Here is a 27,172-nt window from a genome sequence, read left to right on the forward strand (position 1 = left end):
ATGAAGCAGATCTAAATCTGGATTTGATCGCTCCCTGCTGTTTGCGACCACTTGGGAACTCGGTGCCCGTAGGCTTAGGCCCTCGGACACGCGGCCACCGCGCGCTGGGTTAGAATTTTTTCGTGATGACATTCCATAAATTCACCACTATTTGGCGGGAATCTCGATCAGCTGAGAGGGCTTGCGCACGTGACTGCAGAACTGTTGAGGTGCTGGATTGGCGTACAGCAAAAGGAAGGTGATGTTACTTTTGAAATCGCATGTTCATTTCATTTCTTTGGCCATTTGCAGGGGGAGTGAGCTAGATTGTTGTTGAACTTGGATGGGTAGATTGTGTCAATTGATTAGTAGTTATGTCCAACCAGGCCAAAGTCACCTCGTACTACACGCGCAAGAGGAAAGCTCGAGACGAGCCTGAACCGGCGGCGAAAAGAAAACGAGTTGATACGGAGCAGGGGAGAACTCGTCTCAGCGAGTAAGATCTAATGCCTTTCAATGGACTTCAAAAGTTTGTTCCGCTGTTACACGTATAATTTATATCCATTTCGCGCGTGTGGGTGCGTGTGCAGTGTAACCACTTTAGAGGCACCTAGGATAGTAACGGCGCGCAAGAACAGGAGCAAGGCAAGGTAAGACTGGAGGGTACTAGCAGGTGGAATCGGGACACATCAGCTTTTGAAACCTGCAGCAACAATGCTGTAGCAGAAACTACGCCGTAGTCTGAAAATCCCAGTGCTTGTAATAAAGTTCATGGAGCAATACGAAATCTGCTGGTGATCTTCTCAAATGCTCGACTTGTATTCAAATAAGATCTTGAATTTAGCCAAAAAGCACAATGGATAGGGACCAGTACTTTACTGCAGCAGCTCATTCAGAAAGAGATGATCTTGCCTACTCTTGACGATAGTCAAAGGTTGACCTTTTTCATGAGTGTCTGGCAATACAGCGTGGAATGGTCTACCGATTATGTTTTGAGAGTTGCCCTAAGTGGACCATAACAAAATTAACTTGTAAATATTGGTCCATTTTCTGAATCATAACTACATGTGCACATTATGGCTAGCAGTTTAGGTTACATTTTAACTCGTAGTTGCACTGATGGAGCCTGATTGGCCAACACCGTACACTGTCTATTTTCTTTGAAAAGTTTATCGCAGATTTGTGAATGAAAATCGTTACATTATGCTTGTGCATGCGGCTGAATTTCTTTTTTCGGTTTGCAGTGAAACCCTTGACCGGCTGTTCAGCGAGCCAGAACTAAGGTGAGTGCTGAGCTGGGCCTGTGCGTAAAAGCAGTATTGAGCAATGGGATAGCCCAAGCCGGTCTCACCAACATAAGTAACATGCCTTGTGTATACTATTACTGTACAATGTATGTTCTTTGACAAAGGCATGTACCGGTAGTTGTTAGTAGTTTGTTACCCACATTATTGCCTAACTTTGTGCTTGAAGTTTTCGATGCCAGAAATCCTCCCTTTGTAGGTGACCTTGTGCATCTGGTGGTGGAGTGGGCGTCCGGTAGTTGTTGAGCGGGGGCGAAAAGAGTTATGTACTACAGTGCTGGCAACTGAAATCCGACCCCCCTAGCGGTGCGCTAGCCGCATTAGCGATTCGTACGAGAGGCTAGGGGGTCGGATTTCAGTTGCCAGCACTGTACATTTTCGCAAAGGAGGCCTGGGCGGGGAACTGAGTATGGTTTGAGCTCGCCGAAACAAGACATAGTGTGCAGCTCGTTTGCCGATATAGGATAGGGCAACCTTCTTTTGTCTACTGTTAGAATTTGGCAAGGCCACCCTTGTGCAATACATACCTTCAACTTACTTGCACCTCTGCTGTTCGTTAGTCTTGGACACAGTGCTGTACATGTGTATTCTCTCTCGCTCTCTCTCTCTCTCTCTCTCTCTCTCTCTCTCTCTCTCTCTCTCTCTCTCTCTCTCTCTCTCTCTCTCTCGCTCTGTGTGTGTGTGTGTGTGTGTTGTTGTGGAAATCTCCTACAACATTTAATCGCACACAACCAGCACACTCACTACACGAAACGGCCACTGTACGGCTACAGTTAGATTCTATTGAATGAAGTGAATGCATGGGATATTAGTACTGGTGAAATTATGTGGGAGAGCACTAGGACTGGCTAGTCCAGGCAGACAGAGACAGAGACCTGGATCGTGCACGAAAGGAAACCATGGAATGCCATAATCAGACTAACAACACAGATGATTGCATAATGTAACAAGGAATGATAACTGCCGGCACACCTCCGTGCAGAGTGTCTAGTCTTGTCAGCCAGACGTTCACAATATGCTTATGACATTACATGCCTCACCCAGTACTCAGAAGAGCCAAACCACTAGGTACTGGTTGTTGCAAGCACCTCTACACTCTCTAGGCAATGTTGACACCAATCAATGCATGCTCTACGGTCATATCTACACAGGGAATGCATGTCACACTGTACTGATGATGTCACCACAATTCCATTTCACCCCTTCGCCTGGTGACCTACTAGGGCAGCACTAGAAGTCATAACACAGTTTGTAGTAGCAGACATCAGAACAGTGCTCGTGGACGATAGCGAGATGGCAAGCTGATCGTGTTGCGGTCACGCAACTGCCTTTGCGGTTCAGGGAGGCGAGCGAGCCGATAGCCGTGCCAGTCAACGTCATGGTCAGCATCGTCATCGGTGGAATCTTGGACAGGTGGGAGAGGATCGGCACCCTGAGTGGGTGCGGGACTTGGAGGACGGCCGTCGGACTTCAGGAGGTCCACGTTGATGACCTTCTCAGCACCATCACGGTGTATTACGACGGTCGACGGGGAGATAACTTTCGTGACCGACCAGCCCGGTTGAAACGGAGGCAGACGCTTCTGGTGGCGCGAGGGCTGTTTCAGTTGGACAGCATCGCCGGATTGGAAACGGCAAGCAGCATCGTCGGCACGGAAATCACGGGAAGACATAGCCGAGTCGAGGAGATCGCGAACACGGGCACACCGTTCGGCATGCTCAACCTGCCAGGCAGGCGACTCCAGATCGGCGCTCAGAACGATCGTCTTCGGCTGCCAGCCCAGCATGGCCATCATCGGGGTGGTGCTCGTAGCACGGTGGGGTCGGGTTCGGTAGTGATGTAGAAGTACCGACAGATCTGGCACCCAGTCAGTGGTGTCCTCGCCTAGCTTCCGGATCATGGTCAGCAGGGTGCGGTTGAACCGCTCGGCGGAACCCTGCGACTGGGGATGGCGCACGGCACCGGTCTTGACAGTGATGCCAAAGGCGTCAAACAGGGACTTCACGAGGGCATTGGAGAACTCTGAGCCGTTGTCCACGCGGATAACGTCGGGGACACCCCATCTGTAGCACAGCCAGGTGAAAGCGGCTGCGACGGACTGCCCATCGTGGCGAAGCAGTGGTACGACCTCTGCCCACTTGGTGTAAGCATCGACGGCGACGAGAACACAGGAGTATTGACCACTGTGGTCCGTCCCGAGCTCGAGGGTGTCGATGGCCACAGTACTCCATGGGCGGCCGGGAATATCGGGTCGAGTGGGCGGAGCGGAACGAGTGCCAGAGGTAGTAGCGGCGCGGCACTGGCGGCATTGCTGGACGTGCGACTGACACTTCTCGGCCATGTGCGGGAAGTAGCATTGCTGCCGGAGTGACTCGTACATGGTCTGCCAAGCGGCATGGCCCGACGCGGAATGCGCGACGTTGATGGCAGCATCCTCCTGCGAACTGGGGAGTACTGGGACAACAATGTCGCCAAGTACAGGAACCTTTACACTGCGACACAGAAGATCATCACGCAGGCAGAGTTGGGATCGGACGGCTTTGAAGGTACTGGCGGACACAGGTGTATCATCGCGTACCTGTTGGATGGCTTCCTGAAGCTGTGGATCAGCCTGCTGCGCAGCCCGCACCTCCGCCAGTTGGACTGTACTGATGATGTCACCACAATTCCATTTCAGTGTGTGTGTGTGTGTCTCTCTCCGTCTCTCTCTCTCTCTCTCTCTCTCTCTCTCTCTCTCTCTCTCTCTCCCTGTAACGGATCCGGTTGGCAGTTTGCTTGTGTTTGTATGCATTATCTGTTTGTCGTTTGCAGTAAATCCGAGGAGCCTGCGCCTTCACCATGTGAGCTATTCGCCCCAAAGTAAGTCACTTTACTGGCTCATTGGCATTCAATGCTGCTTGAATTTCCACTGTACAGTGCGTATCGGTTATAGCGTGGTCGTGTAAAAGAATATACTGTACTGCCTACAAGAATGAACTCTCATGTTTTCATAATCACAACATGGATTTCAAGTGCACATTTATTCTTACAAGCAATTTTATCCCATAGTAGAATATATCGGTCCTAAGAATGGACTTTGTGTAGCGAAACATGCCAGATTAGTACAAAGTGTATCGCCTGTAGTAATAACATCTGTCCAATGCCGTTCTGATGTGACTCGTTGCGTCGTAGTGCTGCAGATTCAACTGTTGTGGCCATGTAACTCATTTTGCATAGCCGCTTGGTAAGCCTATGGGACTATGACCAGCCACATGTACAGAAGTACTGCGTTGCATGTACGATGATCTTCCTGCCCCTGCGCACATGCGTATGATATGTCACACTTGATTTATCGTGTGTAAGAAATATCGGAAATAAGAATAGAAAGTCGTTTTTCAAACACCCACGCTATAACCGATACCTACTGTACTTTTGTGAGCTGTTCCTGAGCCTTCACCTGCAAGATTAATGCGTTGTTTATTTTATTTAATACCGTACTAACGCACGTATAAGCACATGCACTTAGAAGTGAATTTTTGCTACAAATCCAATTTTCAAAATGAAATATTTTCACCTGAACGCGCATGCGCGATCAGAATTCGTTAGCCAAGTCTTTGTGTTTGACTTGGTCTTGTAGTGTCAGTTTTACGGTTCCTGTATGCTGTTTGCAGACTTTTATCCGTGATTGTGTCAAAGTGAGAATTTTGGTAGTGCTTCGCCTACAAGAGTATGCGCGTATAAGTAAGAGTGCGCTTATATCCGAATACAGGCACGTGCGTCTATATGTGTGTTACTACGGTAGTTTTTGCTGTTCTCCGGTTGTTGCAATGTTGGTGATCTTTCTTGCTACAGCTTTGTCGGTATTTGGTGTGGCTGACCAGCGATCTAGTTGCATCGTTAGTGTGAATTACAGCGAAACTCCCCTCATCCTGACTCTCTAGGTCCGGGTGCCTTTCTGACAAGTCTAGACTCACAAAATCCGGTTTCTGCAAAAAAATTAGGGCTGAAACGATCATTCATTAACTCCTAGCGATCAACCAATATCATTAACGATCGATATATTGGTTTTATCGATTCTTGTCGGCTCTACTCATGTACCTTGAACACCAGTTTACGAAGAAAGTCCAAGATGCTCATGCTACTTTAGAATTTTGTGGCACCGCACTGTTGACATCTGTAGACATCTGGCTGGTTTTATCAACATGAACTAGAGAATTTCATGTTGTTTCCAGAGCGAAGAATCTTGTTATCACCCTTTGGAAACTGCTTTCATCTCCGACTTGAAAAAAAAGAACTGAAAAGGCAAAGTCTTCTCTCCCGATCTTTTTCAAAACCACTTATCAAATTTTTCTGTGCTTGAAAGTACATGATAGCACTCGAATTTAATATCGGATGGAGTGCATGGGCTAGAACACTGTCACTGATATGCATGCATAAACATCGTTAGCACTCACTTGGCACACTAACGATTATCGATTGCACTGTTAACGATCGATATCCGAGTTATCGATATAATTGTTTCAGCCCTAAAAAAAAATGGCCCCAAAAACCATTCATTTTGGAATCCAGGGAAAAAATGTGTTTACTTCCATGTAATAAGTGTGCGTGTTCTGAGTTACGAGCAGTTTCTACATGTAGTTACAGCCAGTTGTCTAAGGTCCTCAGGCTGCGTATAGTGCTCTATGTCCAGTGGACAGAGCCAGTAATACAATGATCACACAGCAATGACGCAACAAGTCCCTTTCCGCCGTTACTCAGAGTTTCGTGTGAAACACTCATCAGACGGCACGCCATTGCTGTGTGATCATTGTAGTTTAAAATGTAGTTACAGGCAGTGCATGGTGACAACGTGCCCGGATAAAGGGGGGGGGGGGGGGTCTACTGTACACTGGTCATTGCGTTCTGAGAAACTTCTGACTTCCATCTTTTTAGGCACTCATCGCCATGTCTGTGATTCTCTCTCTCTTTGGTGCAGAGTGGCGTATCATGGCCGTGCCAGGAGGAATGTGGGCAGCGTGCTCTCGCTGGCAAACAATGCCCGGTATGTGGCTTTCTATAAGCTAGGCTGTACGCTCCGTAGAGAAGTTCGTCACTTGAACGATCGCTGAGGCCCGTGGAAATATTTGAAAATCTGCGCGGAGAAGACTCGTTAGTTTACTACAGTGTGCACGTGTGTGTGTATTGGGGCCTGGAAAGGGAAGTTGCAGCACATTTGTTTAGTGAATACAGAACGCTGTGCTCTTTGGTTACCTTCCTAAAAAGTAAAAAAAACTCAAGAATTTGGTACCGCTAAGGCCGAGTAAAAAAAATTACTAGATGATCGTCCTTTTTTTTGGAAAAATCGGGGAGGGCGGGAGGATTTTATTTTTATTTTTTTACTTTTTACCCTCTCATGCACACAGTGTACACAACAACATCAAGGTTTTTTTTCTCTTTTTTTCTTTTTTTTTCTTTTTTTCTTTTTCTTTCTTCAGCAGATCGATACTGACGTTGTGATATACTAGTAGTATGTGGTCCATATAGTAAAGAAAGTATTAAACAAAGCGTGCACATGTTTCCTGCATCCGCGATCGGTAAAAAACCAACGATTTCGGCAAAAACTCACGATTTAAAAAATAAAATATTTCTTGGGGCGCTGACAAAAACTGGGGCGGACGGGGACGATCATCTAGCTTTTTTTTTTACTTGGCCTAATACTTCTTGCATTTTTTTCGGCCACGCGTACTCATCCGGCGGATATGTGTGAATAATAATAATAATAAGGACGTTAAGCAACGTGGAAGTTCGAAAGAAATTCGAGTCTGGGAATGGGTACAGAAAAAAGCTCCAAACTTCGAAAACTTGGACGCGACGTTGCAGTGATTTGCGAAAGTAACTTTCTCTTTTCTCGGTACGCATTTGCCTACAGGGAGTAGTAATTTTACAGCCCCTGCTTGAGACTGAGCTGCATATACGGTACGGTACTATAAGATTCGAATAGCTTCGAGAAAAAGTCGTTTCGCATTGCTAAACCTCACAAGTTTCCTTTTTCGAAATAGATTTTCGCGAAATATCACCACCACCAAAAATTCGAATTTTCGCATTGCTAAACGTCCTTACTAATAATAATAATACTTCTTGCTGAAGAACCTTGGGATTGTGTGGTCATGTTCTTGCCTTCTCGTGTGCTGGATTCTGTGTGCTCTCAGGACAAAGACCTCTCTGAAAGAGGCCAACCGCGACTGGTGTCGGCAGCCATCGGAAGAGCCCGTAAAGCCGTCAGCTCCCAGCGACGATGTGGCGCCGCTGTCTGCCGCATCGCGATTCGCATCCCTCGCCGCACCCATGTCGCTCACTGCGAGGGGGTCGCGACAAGCCGAGAACGCCGTCCGTAGCTCTGCTCCGAAGCAGTCTGCCGCCGTGCCAGTTCAAACGAAGGGGCAGGCGTCCATCAGTTTGTCGTCGACCAATGACGATCTGCTGCCGTCCACTCGCCTGCAGCGCTTGGCTGAGCCGATCAAGTTCTCGTCCGAAGCTGCTGCGCCGTCCGCAGCCAAGCTGAGCACGATGCTGCCCCTGCCCATCCATTTCAAGCGTCTGCAGGAGAAGATGGAGGCGACTGACAACCTGCTGTGCTTGCGGCGCCAGTACGGCGGCTCGTTCACCCAGGTCAAGGAGGGCGTGCAGCGCATGACGCGGAAGTAAGTTGTCATGCCTCGTATACCGTGAAACCTGTGTAAGCCAACTGCTCATGGGGCCTTCGAAATGTGGTCCCTGTGTACAGTTGGTCTCCTTATCCAGGGTCATTTGCGAGGGAGTGGAAGTACATGTACATTAGAACCGGTGTTGAAAGACCACATGTACAGTGACACCTGTCAAGGCGACCACCTGTCCTAACAGACCACTGGAACCAGGACCACAGGATGCTATTTCCAATGAATTGACCCTGGATAAGGAGACCACCTGGTAACAGAGACCACATGTTGAAGGTCCCTTGAGCGGTCGTCTTAGACAGGTTTCACTGTACATGAAAACTGTTATTCCGTGCCACACATTCGCACCAGGAAACTGTAAAGCGAACCTGTCAAGGCGCCCGCTCCGATAGATAGTGACCACCTGTCCCACAGGACCACTAAAACGCGGACCAAGGGAACCTGGATGGATAAGGAGATTAGTGCACGGCTACCACATTCGGAGGTCCCAAGAGTGTGTTCGGCGTAGACAGGTTCCACTGTATGTAGCAGCATGGTCTGGGTGGGTTTGATTGAAGTGAGCGCGGGTCTCCCAAGACAGCTGGCCTCTTATCATAGTGGGTGTATAGCACAACGTTTACGGTGGCCGATACACATAGCACTGCGGCAAGCGGAACATGGAAGTGAACGCTGGCTGCTTCGTTTTCTCTGCTGATGTACAGTTAAACCTGTCAAGGCGACCACTCGGATATTAAAGGCGACCACCTGTCCTAAAAGACCACTAAAACCAGGACCAAGGGATGCTATTTCCAGTCAAATGACCCTGGATAAGGAGACCACCTGGTAACAGACACCACGTTTTGAAGGTCCCTTAAGCGGTCGTCTTAGGCTGCGTTTACACGACAACGCACGGCCAGTATTCCGTTTTCAGTCCCGCATTTCTTTATTCGTTTTCGTCCGTTTACACGATCACAGGTGGTCTCTGTTTGTACCGTTTTCAAGCGTCTACACGAGAGCAAAGGATCCGCCAAAGTTCGTCATGTGCCAAGTGTTGCCGTGGAAGCACCAATCACACTCAAGTAATGGTTGAAAACAGGCACACGACAACACACGTCATATGACGAAAATTGTGAAAACAATTTTTTTGGATTGTCGGATCCGTGTAAACGGCCGAAAACGAAACAAACGTGACGGAAAACGAGGCCAGCACACCGTTTCGACTGTTTACACACCCAAATTTATCCGGCAGAACATTTCCGTTTTCAAATTCTTCCACCTTGGCCAGCGTTTTGGTTTTCTTCCGTTTTGGTGTACAACTTCTACGTTTTGCTCCGCATACCGTGTAAATGAACCATGGATCCGAAAGGATTTCGTTGCGTTTTCGCCCCCAGCGTTGTCGTGTAAACGCAGCCTTAGACAGGTTTCACTGTATCTGGGTATCTTTCTAAACAGTAAACCCTATTGTATTTCGCCTTGTAGTGACGCGGAAGTGCGATATTTACTTTCCCATTTGTCTTTTTCCTGTAGGGAGTACACTGTGAATGACGTGGCACGGATGACCACAGTCCTGCCGCCCGCCTACATCCTCACGCAGGAGAAAGTCGAAAAGGACTATGAGCTCCACATCAAACTGAACAGCGCGTGGAAAGAGGACCTGAAGCGCGGTCGTGGCACATCGTCTGCGCTAACACTGCCCTCTGGTACGGTGGCAGTAATGTGTTTAGCTGGCCTTGCCTCAGACACTCCTTCCGTACAGCATGATCGTTTTGCTGGGTTGCGGGCTTTTGTATTGTGCAGCATGTTGTGTTGTGTTGCTCATTTTATCACCGCCGTTGGCAGTACCCCATTGGCTTTAGTCACTATACGCCTGGGACACAGAAGACACACTAGAGACTAGAGTACTGGCCGGCCTGTTCCATTGTATACAGCTGCAAGCACAACGAGGCATGTTGAATGCAGGGCCCTTTTCAGCGACTGCCTGCACTGTAGCGGACATCATTATTTTTAGGCTCGTGTGCATGCATGTGTGTGCATGTACGAGATGAAGTGCAGATTGTAAATTACTCCCGATGGGTGGATGAGTACATCTTCTCTTGGCACTGACATCAGTCTGCCTTCCGTGCCTTCTTTTCCAGGCACGAAGGAGGTGATCCAGTTGAAGACCGAGCGGAAGGAGGCTTTCCGGGAACGTCTTCTCTCGCGTGTTCACGAGGAGCATCAGGTCAGTGATATTAATTACAATTCTGTCGGTCGCCGAAGAACTGGGGAATGGGGGTCAGCCTCGTAGCCTGAACCGTTCTTATTTTTCACGTACTACAGCCTGTGCACAGTTGCGTCACCCTGTATACATTGATATTCTGTTCTTGGTGAAATTCTAGCCTGGTCGTTTTTCGGCACTGCCTGGCAGTACTGTACGCACCTGTGGCACGAGCCATCTCACGTTCAATATGTTGTGCTGCGTGCCCGTAATGCCTACTACCCATATGGGCCTTTTCGTGTGCAGTGGTCCCATAGTACTCCGGTTCGGCACCACTTGAGTTCCCGCGTACATGCTGGTTCATAGAGGATGCTGAGGAGACATTGCTATCTGTACTTTACTGTAAAAGCAGAAATTTCCGGTGGTGCTTTATTTTCGGTAACTTTGGTGCCGACAATTTTTACCTAAAATAAAACACGCCGAAAATTTCGGTACAAGTACACTCACAATGACATGTACCAGGAAAGCGGGTTTACGAAAATTTCCCTCCACCGAGCCGCCGATTTTGGAGAATACCGAAAATATTACACCACCGAAAATTTCTGCTTTTACAGTATAGCCGAGCTAGACTGTACTGTATATCCAAGGTAAAATGACTGCAAAAGCGTGTTATATCCAGTGTACTTTATACTGAAGCTTCACTGTATGTTATATCCAGAGTACTGTATACGGACCCTTTACTCTATGTTATATCCAGAGCACTTCGAAGTACTTTATACTGAGGTTTCACCGGATGTTATATCCAGAGTACGTTATACTGAGGTTTCACTGGATGTTATATCCAGAGTACTTTGTACTGAGGTTTCACCGTATGTTATATCCAGTGTACTTTATACTGAGGTTTCACTGTACTGTTGCTTTCTGCAGAGTTTCCTGGGAGAGCTCAGCATCAAGCATGACGACAGTAAGCAGTTGACGCACTGGCATCCAAAGTTCAAGCTCGACTCCGCATCGCAAGTTCCATGTGCAGAGCTGCCCGAGCCACCGACGTCCAAACTTTGTTCATCGGCAAGTGAAGTGCTGCAGTTGGCGTCGGTCAAATCGGAGAAGGTAAGAACTTGCAGTGTGCTGCTTGTGCATTCCTTTGCCATGAGTTGGTCTTTTATACTTCTACGACTACAGCCGTATTGCTTTAATAGATGCTCCTTCTTTTCATTTATTTCATCTTTTCATTCATTTTCATTTAAATGCTCTTCATTTTTCGTAACTGTTAGCCCCGATGTCCATCCTTCGAACATGTGTGTGTGTGTGTGTGTGTGTGTGTGTGAGGGGGGGGGGGGGGGGGAGGGGGTAGTATGTGTGTGTATGGTGACTACGAGCGTGTGTGGCTGTGTGTGCCGTGCATAAATTTGGAACGTGATGCCCGACCAGTTTGATCATTTCCCTTTGCTCGTGGACGGTGTGCATTCTCTAGGTGGCTCGGGCACTGGAGGCTGTAGCTGCAGCATCGACGGCGGCCAAGGAATCACCCGCCCTCACTTCACCTGCGGCGCCAAAACCCAACCCTGTGGCGATCAAGTCTACGCTAACGCCACCACCAACACCGCAGTCCAGCGAAACTAAAGCGAAGGAGATGAGCATGAAGGGTATTCCTTCGTCGCTGCTTGAAAAGGTATGTTGGCATGCTTTCCTTTCAGTCAGCATGGTCACTGCCGCCCTATCGGGCAATATGCTGTGTAATCAGCCGTGTGATCTTTTCCTGTCTTGATGAGTCACATACACACTTTACACAGCTGTATACATTATGTCTTGTTCTGTCATTTCTTTCTGCTCCGCGTCGCACGCGTTGCTGTGCAGATTCGCAAGCGAGAGGCCGAGAATGCCATGATGGCGATGACGTGCCCCGTGGACCGCGAGAAGGAAGTTCAGATGTGGGACAAGCTACCGGAGCTGTGCCGCGTCATGTGCAGGTAAAGCATTTGACATCTCGGTTAGGCAACCTATGTGGAGACAACAATTTAATTAAGAATAGAGAGGACCATAAGTTTACAAGTTATCCGTTTTGTCCAACAATAACGATTATAAGCAGGATACTGTTGAGTCAGTATCACATCAGTCAGTTTCGTGCTAATTGTTGCACATTTTGACTCAACAGTATCCTGCTTATAATCGTTATTGTTGGACAAAACGGATAACTTGTAAACTTATGGTCCTCTCTTTTGGCGTCCATTTCACCACCACGCCGAATTTTCAAGTGCCGAGTGCTGCTGCTTACTTTCTTCTTGCGTCCTCTCTTTTCTTAACCCTTTACCAGCCGTACATAGTGCGAGTGCGTCGAATTCGACGCATTCGTTTTTCGCTCTGTAAACCATGGTCTTTTGCCGCACCGCGGTCGGAATAATCGCAATCTACTGCTGAAAACCTACGAAATCACCTACCATCGAGAAAACCGTGTGCTGCACTCCATTTTTTTTTCGAGAAAATCACGGTTGAATGCACCCGGTAGGAGTTGAAATTTCAAGCGTGACGTACTTCATGCTAAACGAGCACAGAACACTGTACAAACAGCTATAACTTCGGTCTGCCTACTTCAACTTTAACATATGAGCCCCGGCCAGCGAAAACCAGCACTTGTGTACTTGATATCAATCATCAAAATGTGACGTCAAAGTTTGGGACGCGCAGTGAGCTGGCTTTTGAAGATTCTTTTTCGATCGAGTGGGTGTCTTTGTTGTCAAAGGAGTTTCAAGTGTCTTCAAATGTCTCTGGTCAATTGATTTTAGCGCTAGGTGAGAGCTCGTCACACGGAGGTTGAGTTTAGACACAGCGATGGCGACAGGTGTCGCGACAAGGACTTATGTCCAGAGTAGTCAGCATGAGACTCCCTGTACGAAGCGGCGCTGAAAGTTAGTTCGCGATCGGAATTATTTCTTTGGTGGCGACCTCGCTGAGTTTGTCCAGCAGTGGCGAGTCTCATCTGCATAGCAATGAAGAGCCCTCATAAAATCGACACTGGATACTGATGGCGACGATAGTCAGTGCTGGAGTAATAGCGACTGCGAGGAGAAGCTGAATGTCGACCCGCTGAGCGATCCGTATTTCTACATCGACAACAATGATGTTGCAGACACTGATGGAGGGCTTCTCACGGCGCAAAACAGAGCGTAGTAATATCAGTACTCTACCTTGCCAGACGACGCCAAGCTGGCTGCTGCCTGTGCTGAGAAAGGCGATCCCAAAAAAGTCAAACCGGCTGAACGCTTTGGGGCAACATCTTCACGTGGTAGAAAACGCGAATATTCGCTCATATCATTGAAATACAATTATGCTGAAATCATGGTCTGAGTGAAAGTGTGCAAGGGAGTGGATGTCAGTGGTATTGGTCAGTACATCTATCAGTATGGCAAGCTTTGGGACAACGCTCAAACTGGCAGCACAGAGGTCCCTGAACACAATTTGGAAGGCCAGCCACCAATCATCGTTTCGCACTCTGGTGTTGTAAAGAAGGTAGTGGTGTATACGGAATATCGTCACACTTCTGAACTACTCATGCCTGCATCACCAAGAAGGCAAGCCTGACTTGCATTCTATTTACTTACATGTACCTGTTCCACATCACAATCAGAAACTGTAGGATCAACTTGCATGGAGTTACTGGGCATGGATGCTGCGCCCACTGTACCGAATCTTGACCTGTGTGACTTCAAACTCTATTTTCCATGCTTTCGCTCATCAGATTGTCACCAAACTTGATAACTTGAATGATTAACCCCTTTAGCGCGAGCGTCGTACTAGTACGACGCACATTAGTTGCATGCCCCACGACCGTCGTACTAGTACGACGCTGTAGAGCGAAGCTGCCTATCGTGATCGTGGGGTCCGTATCGAGTCCCAGTGGCTCTGTCGTGGACCGCTGGCTGTTCGCGGGCTGCTGGGGGCTGCCTGGAACCGGCACGTGATTCGAGGCGGGAAAAATCGAACGAAAGGAGACGCACGGGGAATAGTTTCAGGCGAGAACATTTTGGTTGAAAATGCTGCGCCGCGCGAGAGGAAGAACTGTGGACGAAGCGCTCCACGAGCTGTTTCTGAGTTCAGACAGCGATGTAGAGCCGTCAGTGAGTAGCGACAGCGACGAGGAGGGTCTATGGACGCCAGCAAGGGCCAGAGTTCAGAACGAAACTGCGCCTGATGTGAGTGGCGGAGCAAGCGCCAGTGTCGATGAGTACGTCGCGGAGCACGCGGACATTGATGTTGCGAATGAAGCGCAGCCGGCGGACGTCCGTGACAGCAGTAGCAGCAGTAGTACTAGTGGCACGGAGAGCGACGATGATGAACAGGCGTCCGAGAGGTCGCATGTCCACATCCAGGAGCAGCTTGCCGCAGGAGACGATGGGAGCGAAGGTAATTATCTTTTCAATAGTATTTATTTGTTCGTGTGAATTTGAGTACGCTGTGTTTGCACTTTGAGCTGAGTAAAACTATTATACGTGCGTTTGTACCTTTGTTGAAAGTAGTCTTACTGTAATATTCCTGGCCATCGTTCAAGATCTGTTTGGCGTTATGCATAGCGTAACTGGAGAATTTTCAAACAAAATGTTGCCTAAATTCCAGAGTATTTGAGACGTACATCAGCCTTCCTACACTGTAGGGCATCATGTGGCCTGATATTTCCTACATTATTCGTGTTGTGATGTATTAGGGCAATGGAAGATGGAAGAAAACCAGCCCTTGCAAGACTCGTTCACTGCCCAGCCCGGTATCAAGGTGCCAGTGCCAGAAAATGCTGAGCCATATCATTATTTTTGCCTGTTTTTTACTTTACAATTTTGGCAATTGCTCTGCACTGAGACCAATCGATTTGCCCAGCAATATCTAAATGCACACCGTGACACACTCCCAGCTCGTAGCAGATTTAGGAAATGGGTAGACGTTAGCGTACAAGAAATGAAAGTGTTCTTTGCTCTATTTTTGCTGATGGGATTTATTTGGAAGCCAGAAATCGATCTCTATTGGAACAGGAACCCTCTGATTTTCACCCCTTTATTCCCCGCCTCGATGAAGCGCGACCGATGGATGTGTATTGCAAGTTTTCTGCACTTTGCAAACAATGAAGACGAGACGGCTAGAACCGACAAGCTTAGGAAAATTCGGCCGTTGATTACATTTTTCCAGGATAAATTTCAGACCGTGTACATTCCGTATAAACATATCTCTATTGATGAAGAATTAGTGCCATGGAAGGGTAGACTAGATTTTAGGCAGTTTATACCCTCGAAACGAGCAAGATTTGGTGTCAAGATATATGCTCTGTGTGAGTCTAGTGGTTATATGTCTAACTTTTTTGTTTATGTTGGCCGAGATGATCATGCCTATCAGCCTGGCTTAGTAGAGAAAGTCGGCAAATCTGGTGCCGTAGTTGTCCATTTATTAGATCCATTATTTTTAGACAAAGGCTACAACGTATACATAGATAACTTTTATTCTAGTATTGAGCTGGCTGAATACTTGGAGACCAGGAAGACCGGAGTGTGTGGAACAATTAGAAAGAATAGGCGTGGCCTTCCAAAGCGGTTGGTGAACCTCAAGTTGAAGAAACGCGGATCGTTTGCATATCGTACAATGGGCAGTAAATTATTTGTAAAACTATCGGACACCAAAGAAGTATATTTTCTCACCAATTTGTTCAAGCCTAATGTTATTGCAACGAATAAACGCGACCGAACCAGGAAACGGGTTCACAAACTCAACCTTGTTCACCAATACAATCAGTACATGGGCGGTGTGGATCGCAATGATGCTCTTCTGTCGTACTACAGTGCATTGAGAAAATCCATGAAGTGGTACAAAAAAATAGGTGCACATTTTATCGAAGAAGCATTATTGAATTCATATATATTATATAAAAAGTCCAAGAGTATGCCACACCATGAATATGTTATATCTGTATTATCTGCATTGCTTGCGGATGGCACGGGTCCCGCCGCTGCTGATGATGTTGCTGTTGCCAACCCTGCTCCTGCGGATGCTGCTGGCCCTGTACCTACCACACCAGTTGTCCCTGCTGCTGCTGCCGCTGCTACTGCCACACCTGCTACTCCTGCCACTCCTGCCACTGCTCGTGGCCTAGTCGTGTCCCCCAGGCTTGGTGGGCGCAAGGGTCACTACCCCGCACCCGTACCTGCCTCTTGCGGCAAGCCTGAGGGCAAATCGCAGCGCCGGTGTGTCGTATGCTCCCACAATGGGGTTAGAAAAATGGTCACAATCTGCTGCCTGGACTGCGTGGACATGCCTGGCCTATGTGCCACTCCATGTTTCAGAATTTATCACACATGCGAGAAGTTTTAATTTTTCATTTATTTCTGTCAAAATCTTGAGATTTCGGGTTTTTTCAATTACTCCCTTTCCGTGTACATATCCCTCTAAATCCTGTAAATATCATTGTTTTCATCTTTTCTGAACCTCATAGTCCTGTGTGATCAGGACAGAAGTCAATAAACTGAATTTTCAAAAATCTCAATTTTGCCCAATTTTGACTGCGTGGGGCAGTGTCAAATGCATGCGCGCTAAAGAGGTTAATAGTGTTAAATCAATTTCGAGCGAAAAAATAATTTTTGAAAAAATTACACATGTTCAGGTTTCTGCCGGCTGGGGCTCATATGACAACTCATTGGAAAGCTATTGAACGCAGCTTTCCAACGGTTTTTCATTCGATATAGCGCGAAGTAAAATACTCAAGCGCCGAGGCTCGAAGTCCAGCAAACGGGTGGAGTTGAAATTTCAAGCGTGTGGCTGTGACGCACTTCATGCTAAATGAGCATACAGCACTGTACAAACAGCTATACCGTCGGTCTGCCTACTTCAAATTCAACATAATATTATGAAGGCTCATTGGAAAGCTAGTGAACGCAGCTTTCCAACAATGTTTCATTTGACATAGCGCGAAGTAAAATACTCAAGCGCCGAAGCTCGAAGTCCAGGAAACGGGAGAAGTTGAAATTTCAAGCGTGTGACTGTGACACATTTCATGCTAAACGAGCATAGAGCACTGTACAAACAGCTATAACTTCGGTCTGCCTACTTCAAATTCAACATAATTATGAAGGCTCATTGGAAAGCTATTGAACGCAGCTTTCCAACGATGTTTCATTTGATATAGCGCGAAGTAAAACACTCAAGCGCCGAAGCTCGAAGTCCAGCAAACGGGTGGAGTTGAAATTTCAAGCGTGTGGCTGTGACGCACTTCATGCTGAAGTATGTGTTTGCGATTTCCCCAGTGCACAGCCCATGCGCGTGACATGCACCAAAAATGTGCGCTAGAACAGCCTGGTTCTGCTGGTGTTTGAATCTTGACAGAATTAATGAACTGGTGCATGAGCTGAAGCTGAACAGTGTACATATTGTCAGGGTCCTCGAATTTGCTAATTCGGCCGCATTGCTCGAGTTATTGTTCGCCATGAATGGCAACGATTCTACACCTTATCAGCTTGTTTCAGTCTCATATGAAAGGTAATTCTACCAGCTTTCCAGAACTATAAAGGTGTCAATACAAATTATTTACGGTTTAGTCTCTATTCTCAATCTAGTAGACCCCGTTTTTTACATATAAATCCTGCGGCTGGTAAAGGGTTAAAGGGGAAGTTAAGGCAAAAATTAAAATTTCACCAGTTGTAGTCTTCGGGGTGCTGAGTCGAATGGTCTTGGTCCGAGAAAGCTGAGACGCTCCCTTCCTACTTGAATCCCAATCGAACTCGCGCACTTCCACCGAAACTGGGTGACTGTGCCGTTTCGTTCTTATAAAAGCACGGATGACCGCGATTGGCCCATATGTTGTAGTCTTTTGGACGCTGAGTCGACTGGTTTTGGTCCGAAAAGGCTGCGATGCAGCGTTCCTCCTTTATTCCCAATCGAACATGGTTGAACAAGTGGTCACGTGCTCTGGGTGCCCAAATCAACTGGTCACCACGCCAGCAGGCGACAACTAACTTTCACACCAAGGTTCAACTCGAGTTCAACTCGAGTGACAGGACTGCACCCATAAAAGGTCAAACCAAACAGGCTAGTAAGTTGTACCCTGCAGGCACGATGACCAGCTGACTGGTGTACGCAGGCGCACGTGACCACTTGTTCAACCATGTTCGATTGGGAATAAAGGAGGAACGCTGCATCGCAGCCTTTTCGGACCAAAACCAGTCGACTCAGCGTCCAAAAGACTACAACATATGGGCCAATCGCGGTCATCCATGCTTTTCTAAGAACGAAACGGCGCTTTTAGTGACATTTTGCATACAAATCCCCATCTAGTAGGGCGCAGTCACCCAGTTTCGGTGGAAGTGCGCGAGTTCGATTGGGATTCAAGTAGGAAGGGAGCGTCTCAGCTTTCTCGGACCAAGACCATTCGACTCAGCACCCCGAAGACTACAACTGGTGAAATTTCTTTAAGGTAGCTCATGCTGAAATACTTTTTCCGAAAATTCACCAGTAATCAGGCCAATGTTCCCAAAAGGGAACATTTCTTTCCGCATGCGATTTGGTCAAGGGAAATTCATTTTTCCTCTGTATTTTCTGTTTATATACATATCTAGAAGGCTGATGATCATGAATCTTGGAATATTTGTCAGGCTTTTGAAATTTTCAAGTATCGGGATATAACGCGAAATGTCGTGAATTTTCGGTACTCGGCCGTACTTCAGAAATTGAGAATTCTGGTGTGAAAAACAGTCTTTCTCAGAGTAATCCACACGTAAGAAGTGCACTCTGCTACTATGGCCACCCAACTGGCCTGAAGATTCACCGGAAATTTGATCATGGCACATAGAAACCCGCCGTCTTTCTTCGATGTTCCCAAAAGGGAACGTTGGCCAGATCCGAGACCCAGATATACCTCATTTTCACCTGATTTCAGGAACCAGTATATCTAGCGCATATTTCTTGTTTGTAACATCCGTAAACGTGGATATATAACTGATGGAGCCTTTTTGATGTTTTGATGGTAATTGGACCGTCTCCATGGTAACCAAATTTGGTCATATATTTGTGATTCACTAGCATGCGGAATACAGCAATGCTGTGCGAGGCTGACATTTGCCAAAGTAAAGATTGCTAAACAGTCTCCAAAGGAATATACTTCTGAAGTAGGTTTTCTTTTGTGTAACAAGATTCACTTGAACAATATTCAGCAAAGTATGGATGCTTTATGGCGTTCTCCTGGACTTTCGATGATCTTTTCCTCCGCGCGGTTGCATTTTTGTCAGAAAATATCGCTTTAGCTGTAATGTGGTACGGCAGAGGGAAAGGTTTACAGTAGCAGAGTCCTTTCTGGAAAGGGACTCAAAGATTCCAATGGAAGCTAATGACATTGTTGAGAACTCCAACACACTTCAGGACTTAGTCCTAGCGCCACCGATTACTGGCAATCTGAACGTAAGCGCTATAGGGGTAAGGCATCCTGCAGCTCAGGAACTCGAAAAAGAAGTGGTGAGCACAGTTGCTCCTTCTCTGAGCACTGCAAATTCAGAACTGCATGGTGCTAATGATTCCGTGATTCTGATGCAGTGAATTTGCTGTGCCCAGGGAAAGAGCATGTGTGCTCACCACTTCTCGTTGATCTGAACGTGGACGGTGAAATAGAGTAGTAATCAGATGATTCAACGGATGATAAGGGTTTCATCGAACTTGCAAGAGATATGGACCAAGACAACTACCACGTGACGAATGGAGAGGATAATGATGTTGGTGCCTTTCCTGTTGATAGTGAGTACGACCGCAAAAAACGCCAACCCGCTGGAACAACGCGTTGGGTGAAATAGACTGGTGTTTACGAAAGGCGTCCTGAAATTGAACTGGACAAATCCCTTCACGATCACCATGAGATCACTACAGCATCACCCACTTGCCAATCGCGAGATATACACACCCTGTACATCTCTAAACACTATTGGACGAGTAAATACTGCGCGATACCCGCGATACAGACAAGGCCAACATTAGCTCGGAGACCGACAATCTTGAGAGATTCCTTGTAATGCTTTTTGTCTGGCTCCACATTCCTACAACTGATCTGAGAGTGCCAATTTTTCAAGCAGCGGTGAGCCCCAAGCCAATGTCCTACATCCAGGCTCATCCCGAGATCGCCGTCCTATTTTATTATAATGAGATCGCCGTCCTATTTTATTATAGCCGAGAAGCACCAGTGTCTTGCTGTTGATGTGCAATACAAGCGCATTTGACAACAAGAATGTGGACAACACAATGTCGTTGTAAATGGTGCAGACAAACCACGATATGTTACTGTTCTCAGTGTGGAGTTCGACTGCATTTCGATCGAGGATCGAATGCCACGGTGTATACGAGACGCGAACGGTAGCAGCCGAAAACACTAAGAAACATTGCTGGACACTCTTTGACGACTATTACATATTTTTTTCTTCTCCATTACTGCTTGTTCATGTTTGCATTGCTCCACAAACACTTAGAAGACAACATAATCCATTATATCATATTGCATCTTCCCTTCATAAAAACCATGGTCATTTTGGTACGCGATCCGGCCAACGTTCCCTTTTGGGAACATATAAATATTTCCATAACGCATGGACATATTCAGTTCAAACTTATAAACATGCTTAATTGGTCCAATACAAGCCGAAACAAAAGAAAAAAACTGCAAGAATACGCTGAATTCTTGTGATGGCCAAATTAAGGTTAACACCTTTTTTGCAATGCTATGGGTGTCCAGAATGAGAAAATCAATATATTAGGGTATGTTATTGGGCACTTTGGAGGGGTTATGGCCCCTCGAAGTAGCCCAAACAAGGCGTTCTCTAAGAAAGAGACAGGTTTACATTTAGTCCTAGGGCCCATTTGAAATTTCTCACTTTTACTTGACACATGTTTGCTAACAAGGATTTTCTGATCATTCCTGGATGGTTTTTGCCTCCTGAACACGGCATAGGTTTCGATTGCCGAATTGTGTCCGAACATGGTGAAAAACATCACAATAGAAAAAGGCCGTTATTACCATGGCAACCTAACTAAAATTGCTCCTATATCCATTTTTACTGACATGTATATGGCCAAGTAGCACCTCATTTTGCTCAGAATAAGCAGTAGATACAGTACGACGACAAGTACTGTACTTTTACAGTGTCAAAACAAAATTTCCGAAGTGCAATGAAACTTGGGCATGTACATGAGTGTACATTACATGTCGCGTCAAATGTTAGCATTGAGGTACGGGTACATGTATGTGCAGCTAGCAGGTACATGAGACTATTTACAGGCATGCATTACTATAATTATCAGACTGCAAACACGAGAGAAGCGTCAGACGGTTCGGCGTTACACTTCAACTGAGAGAATAGGTATTGTAACCCAAGTACTAACAGGAAAAGGTGGTAGGAAACTGTCAGTGTCTAAGGAAAGAAGTGCTATAGGACAGTTTCAACCTGAACTAATTTACTCGAAGTACGTGTAGATAATACGATAGATCTCGCAGCAATGTAAGAAGGACAACACTATTTGTATGCGATGGCAGTGCTGTAACGAAAAAATGATGAAAATGAAAATACCAAAATCCTTTGCATACTAGTAGATATTAAAACAGTCCAAACATTGGCTAGCTTTGTCACTATACTTAAATGCTTTGAAAAGACTTCAAGGCTGCAGTTGGACAACGCTCACAGGTGAATAGCTGCAGTTTAAAAAGCTGATCGATCCCAACATTGTGATGCGAATACTTTCGCTTCCATGTGTTTCACTTCAACTGAAGTTGTTCTTCCGTCTGAGCTTTGGAAACTCTACGCCGTACAGCTGAGCCCATCTCTACTCCGCCACCTACACCATCACTGTTGGCTCTGCAGTCAGGGACAATTCTTTAGCCACTAGTACATGAGGTATTATATGAACATGTTGTCCCTCTTCACCGCCGCTCTTGAATCGCATCAACTACATGCCGTGATCAGTTCAGGAGAGACAAGCCATGACATTGGACATCGGACTCTTTCTTGCAGTTAGTGTTTTATAAGTATAACTGTAGTTTCACACTGCCTAGGCCCAGCCATCAAATTCTGTGACAAGGACATGATTCTTCTACTGCTGGTGTTGCATATTGTGATAGGTTACCTCCAGGTACTCGGATTTCGTTTTTGTAACACTCCACACCACATAGCTACTCCCTCTCACTGCAGCTTGGCACTCCTAAGGCAGTTGTCCTAGAGCTGTTGAGCTGGTAAATAGGCTTTGTGCAAATGGTAGCTGATCACCACGGTCGGTGTGTTCAAATCATGGTACTAACACTAGCCGCTCTTGTAGATTCGAATCAAATGCTCGTCCACTGTAACACCTCCTGTGCAGCAGTACTCATAAAGTAAATGCCTTCATTCCAGCCCGATGAAGTTAGCCAGGTCTGAAACTTTCCACGGTTGTAGATTAGTCCTATGAATAGTTACAACTGGCTTGGCAAGCTATGATGACTTTCCCCTGCTTTCCACACATAATTGTTGTGCTGCTCCTTGCTGGAATCATGCCTTCTTTTCCGGGGAGCCAAGATAACATTGTAATGAAGGTTCTGCTGAATTTAGCATCGATCCATTCGTGGACGTTCCGACAGCAAAAGCGCCAGCGAGTCAATGCAAAACTTTGAAGAAAGTGTCCAAACGAGGTAACACATTTCTGGTATGTCACAACTACACTACTTGATGCTCAATCTTTCCAACTCTCGCACAAAATCAGTGTACGCGTCGGTTCGCATCCTGTGTATGTACGGTGTTACTATAGCTCCTGGCACATAAAAGGGTAAAAACTCCCAGGTCCAGTCGATATAGTACCGAGAAAGTCTTGAAAATGCTTGAATATAGCCGATGAGAACTTAGTTTTTTCGGCAATTTTGTATTCCTATCGAGGGTGATTTCGAGACCTTTGGACACGATTGGACACACCATACTGGGCCAAGATACTCTTGAAGACATTATCTATCAAATAACACCGAAAAATCCTTGTTAGCCAACATGTGTCAAGGCATGCATTTTAGAGGTCGATTTTTTGAATTGGCCCCAGTACTAATTGGGGACAATAAAATGCGTCCAACCTTCATCTGTTGCTTCTTGCAATCATGTCAGTAATTCCCATAGTATCAGAACATGTCTGGGTAGCTTTATCAGCAAAAATACACTGGTTGAAAGTACAGGTTTCTGTGGGAGGAGACGAAACAGGAATTCCAAACCCTAATTTGATATGGTTCCAAAATGCTTTGAAATTTAAATTTTGCAAAACTGGCCCGAAAATGATTGTGTTTTTCTTGCTATTTGCATGGCACTGCGTCAATATCATAAAGTTATGTCAACATGATGTTAGGTCATTGGACTCGTTTGCCCACTGCTTGCAGAAATATGCGAAGAAATGATCGTCTCTCGTAATTGAATCCAGCGTATTTGCCTCAACAATGTGTGCCTATAGTGGTCCTGAATTCCAGAAAAAGGATTGAAATGCACTTGTTTAGTACAAACCTGCCTCATAGAAGCAAATGAAAAGCGAACTCCTGTTTGCATAAGTAGGTTTTTCTCTTATTTCGCGACATGAATGCGAACGTATGGGTGTGTCTTTCACAGGCCCCAAATACAGGGAAGGACTCATTACGCACAGCCAAATTTTGGGATTAACAGCTTGCCCTCATGATGCTTCAACCCTGAAAATTTGAACAAAATCGGAGAGAAGGTGGTTTTTGACCTCCGATATTTTTCGCGATATAGGCCCAAGCTACCTTAAAGGGGAAGTTAAGGCAAAAATTAAAATTTCACCAGTTGTAGTCTTCGGGGTGCTGAGTCGAATGGTCGTGGTCCGAGGAAGCTGAGACGCTCCCTTCCTACTTGAATCCCAATCGAACTCGCGTACTTCCACCGAAACTGGGTGACTGCGCCCTACTAGATGGGGATTTGTATGCAAAATGTCACTAAAAGCGCCATTTCGTTCTTATAAAAGCACGGATGACCGCGATTGGCCCATATGTTGTAGTCTTTTGGACGCTGAGTCGACTGGTTTTGGTCCGAAAAGGCTGCGATGCGGCGTTCCTCCTTTATTCCCAATCGAACATGGTTGAAGAAGCGGTCACGTGCTCCTGCGTACACCAGTCACCTGGTCACCGTGCCTGCAGGGTACAACTTACTAGCCTGTTTGACCTTTTTTGGGTGCAGTCCTGTCACTCGAGTTGAACTCGAGTTGAACCTTGGTGTGAAAGTTGTCACCTGCTGGCGTGGTGACCAGGTGATTTGGGCACGCAGGACCACGTGACCGCTTGTTCAACCATGTTCGATTGGGAATAAAGGAGGAACGCTGCATCGCAGCCTTTTCGGACCACAACCAGTCGACGCAGCGTCCAAAAGACTACAACATATTGGCCAATCGCGGTCATCCGTGCTTTTATAAGAACGAAATGGCGCTTTTAGTGACATTTTGCATACAAATCCCCATCTAGTAGGGCGCAGTCACCCAGTTTCGGTGGAAGTGCGCGAGTTCGATTGGGATTCAAGTAGGAAGGGAGCGTCTCAGCTTCCTCGGACCACGACCATTCGACTCAGCACTCCGAAGACTACAACTGGTGAAATTTTAATTTTTGCCTTAACTTCCCCTTTAATTTAATTTTAACCCTTGGCTCTCCATCCAAGTTGGATCAACAATTTAATCATGGGAATAAAAACGGTAAACTGCGCACTCATTCTATACACACAAGAAGGCAAAGTTGTTGGGTAAGTTCTAAGCTCATGATTTCCATCAGTTGGAATAACATCACGTTATTGATACGAAGGGAAAATAACACAGAGAGAAAGTGCGGCGTTTCAATGATTATCACGAGAAAAAACGTTCTTGGAATTTCCCCGCCTACTTTGCTTTGCTCTGTGTATAGAATGAGGTGCCCAGTTTATCCTTTTTATTGTATCTGTTAGATCTTGATAATAATGATGGGTTGTAGTATCCATACAGATGCACACGTGCGAACGGAAGTGGCTTGTGACGGTGCAGATTTTTATTTTCCATTTTAGTGGTGCTCAATGACTTTCGTCTGGTTGCCCTTTCCTGCTATGCTTGCAGCGTGTTCATTGGCGAGCGACGCGATGTTCTCGAGCTCGGCGCCGTGGTGAAGGGCCTCAAGCAGAGCATACCTTCTCTACAAGGATCGACAAACGGTGAGTCGTGCCTGAGAATACTGCGTTCGGTTTGGCTACGAAACAGTGATTATCAGATAAGATGCAGTACTTTGCACTTGATCTGCTGTAACTAAGCCAGACTGGTCACCCCGCATGACTGCAGATTGTACCTCCATTTTCTTTTTAGAATATCTTCCTTGGGGAAGCCCCTGAATCTGGCAGTGGCTGATATTCCTGTGTTGGATCAATCCTTTTCTGGTGCTGCAGCTCAACTTGAGGAGCTCCTTCGCCTGCTAGTAGACAACCTGAAGGCGTGGGTGACGATCGTGTCCATGCCGTCGCGGCCTCAGCGGTACGTCAAGCTGGCAAGTAATGCCAAGGCGCAAGTGAACGCGTTGCTGGATGCTCTGGCCAAGAAGCGGAGGGAGTTCGACAATGTGAGTCGGCTCTGGTGTGAATGTTCGTCCGTTTGCAATGGCTTGGGGCATTTCTTTGCGCGTTCACTGCTACAGTCGTGCCCAAAGAAATCCGACCCAGGAGCCAAGGAATTTTGGCTAGATATGAATTGGATACTGGTAACTGTCGATAAGATTTCAAGAAGTTTGGTTTCAATTGTGTTCTTTTCCTGTGTCCTTTTTCTTACAGGAACTTCGCTCACAGGCTGCATCGACGTTGAAGTAGTTCAGCCCCCACGGCTTTCCATTTTACGTCACGACCACGTAACTTTCCAACGACTCCAACTGAGTGTAGTGATATCGTTCCGTTCCACCACCCCCACCACCCCCAATGGACTATACTTTCCGTGTTTTTTTACCACTTTATAAACGCTCCCTGCTCTTTTTCGTGTGCTGATTCAATTATTTATTTATTCTACTTATTCGACGTGTTGTACCTTTTTCCAATTATTATGCTGTTGTTTTTAGTCAGCTTGCCTTTCTGATGTTTCTTCTCTTTTTCTTTCCAATTCTGGTTGAGTGCGCAATAGTCTCTGTGTTCTTCCGAAAACGAAATAAGCCGTGCCGCCCTCTGCAGTAGCTGGCACAGCAGCTGCCGAAGATCCGTGTCTGTGAGCGACCGTACCGCGTCGGTTCTGGTGTGCATGCTGAGTGCAGCTTGACACACCTAACCTTAAAACTAGGACAACACCGTGCCCCTTGGCAGCTAAGTAAGATGTGCTTAGGTGCACGTGTGAAACCATGCCCGGCCATGGATTTGAACTGGAGTCGTTTCCGACTGTATGTCTGCAAATCGTATTTGCTCTATGTGTACATGCCTGGGCATCTGGGAATTCTTCTGCCCCCTCCCCTCCAGGAAAGGGAGGGTCTGAGCAGGGGCTCTACTAACCGATCTCGGGCTAGAACACTGTTAGCGTGCCTGATTAACTTGTGCACAGCTATATCCAGACCAGCACCCTCTCTGCAGATATTCCCTTGCACAAAATGGTGCCGGATTATGAAAGGACCACTGTATATCATCAATATGACATATTTTATTGTAGTCATAGTATTGTAGATGCTTCCCTGAGTGAGGGGTAGACTATGAGCTGCAGCAGCATGCTCATGTGCCTGGCCGAACTCTCCATGGACCTAGCATCTTGAACAATCTGCTATGTGTGTCAAGCTGGAACATGTGTGCCCGCAGCTGCATGGCAATGAATTACTTCAAGAAATTCATTGCCACCTGCTGGGGGGGGGGGGGGTCAAGATTCAAGACTACATACACATACATCTTTCTGTACCCGGATCTGCATGGGAAATCTGTTTTTGTGCAACACGGAAACCAATGACCGGTGTATAAGAGGTGTGTCGTCTTCATGACAACATCAGTCATCAGTCGTATTCGGCAGAGAAGTCTGTACCGGCAGCTGATCCATACAAAAGCTCCCCAACCCGCACGCTGGTTCAG

At 46.6% G+C, this 27,172-nt stretch overlaps 1 protein-coding gene and 1 long non-coding RNA gene across 2 annotated transcripts; both read left to right on the forward strand.

The window, feature by feature from the left end:
- The first annotated feature begins 244 nt into the window (after positions 1 to 244).
- Positions 245 to 26,871, forward strand: LOC135814336 (DNA replication factor Cdt1-like). Its single transcript, XM_065327445.1, has 14 exons — positions 245 to 475; positions 570 to 629; positions 1,224 to 1,262; positions 4,095 to 4,142; positions 6,238 to 6,303; positions 7,451 to 7,942; positions 9,461 to 9,633; positions 10,069 to 10,154; positions 11,058 to 11,240; positions 11,605 to 11,802; positions 11,988 to 12,100; positions 25,212 to 25,306; positions 25,535 to 25,704; positions 25,913 to 26,871. The coding sequence occupies exons 1-14, from the start codon at positions 354 to 356 to the stop codon at positions 25,946 to 25,948; spliced, it is 1,881 nt and encodes a 626-aa protein (XP_065183517.1). The 5' UTR covers positions 245 to 353; the 3' UTR covers positions 25,949 to 26,871.
- On the forward strand, positions 13,868 to 15,653 carry LOC135814329 (uncharacterized). Its single transcript, XR_010553171.1, has 2 exons — positions 13,868 to 14,531; positions 14,830 to 15,653. It is a non-coding gene; the product is annotated as an uncharacterized LOC135814329 (long non-coding RNA).
- Positions 26,872 to 27,172: the final 301 nt, after the last annotated feature.

The sequence above is a fragment of the Sycon ciliatum genome, chromosome 1 (genome assembly GCF_964019385.1).
Source record: "Sycon ciliatum chromosome 1, ocSycCili1.1, whole genome shotgun sequence".
In the NCBI taxonomy this organism is placed as follows: Eukaryota; Metazoa; Porifera; class Calcarea; order Leucosolenida; family Sycettidae; genus Sycon; species Sycon ciliatum.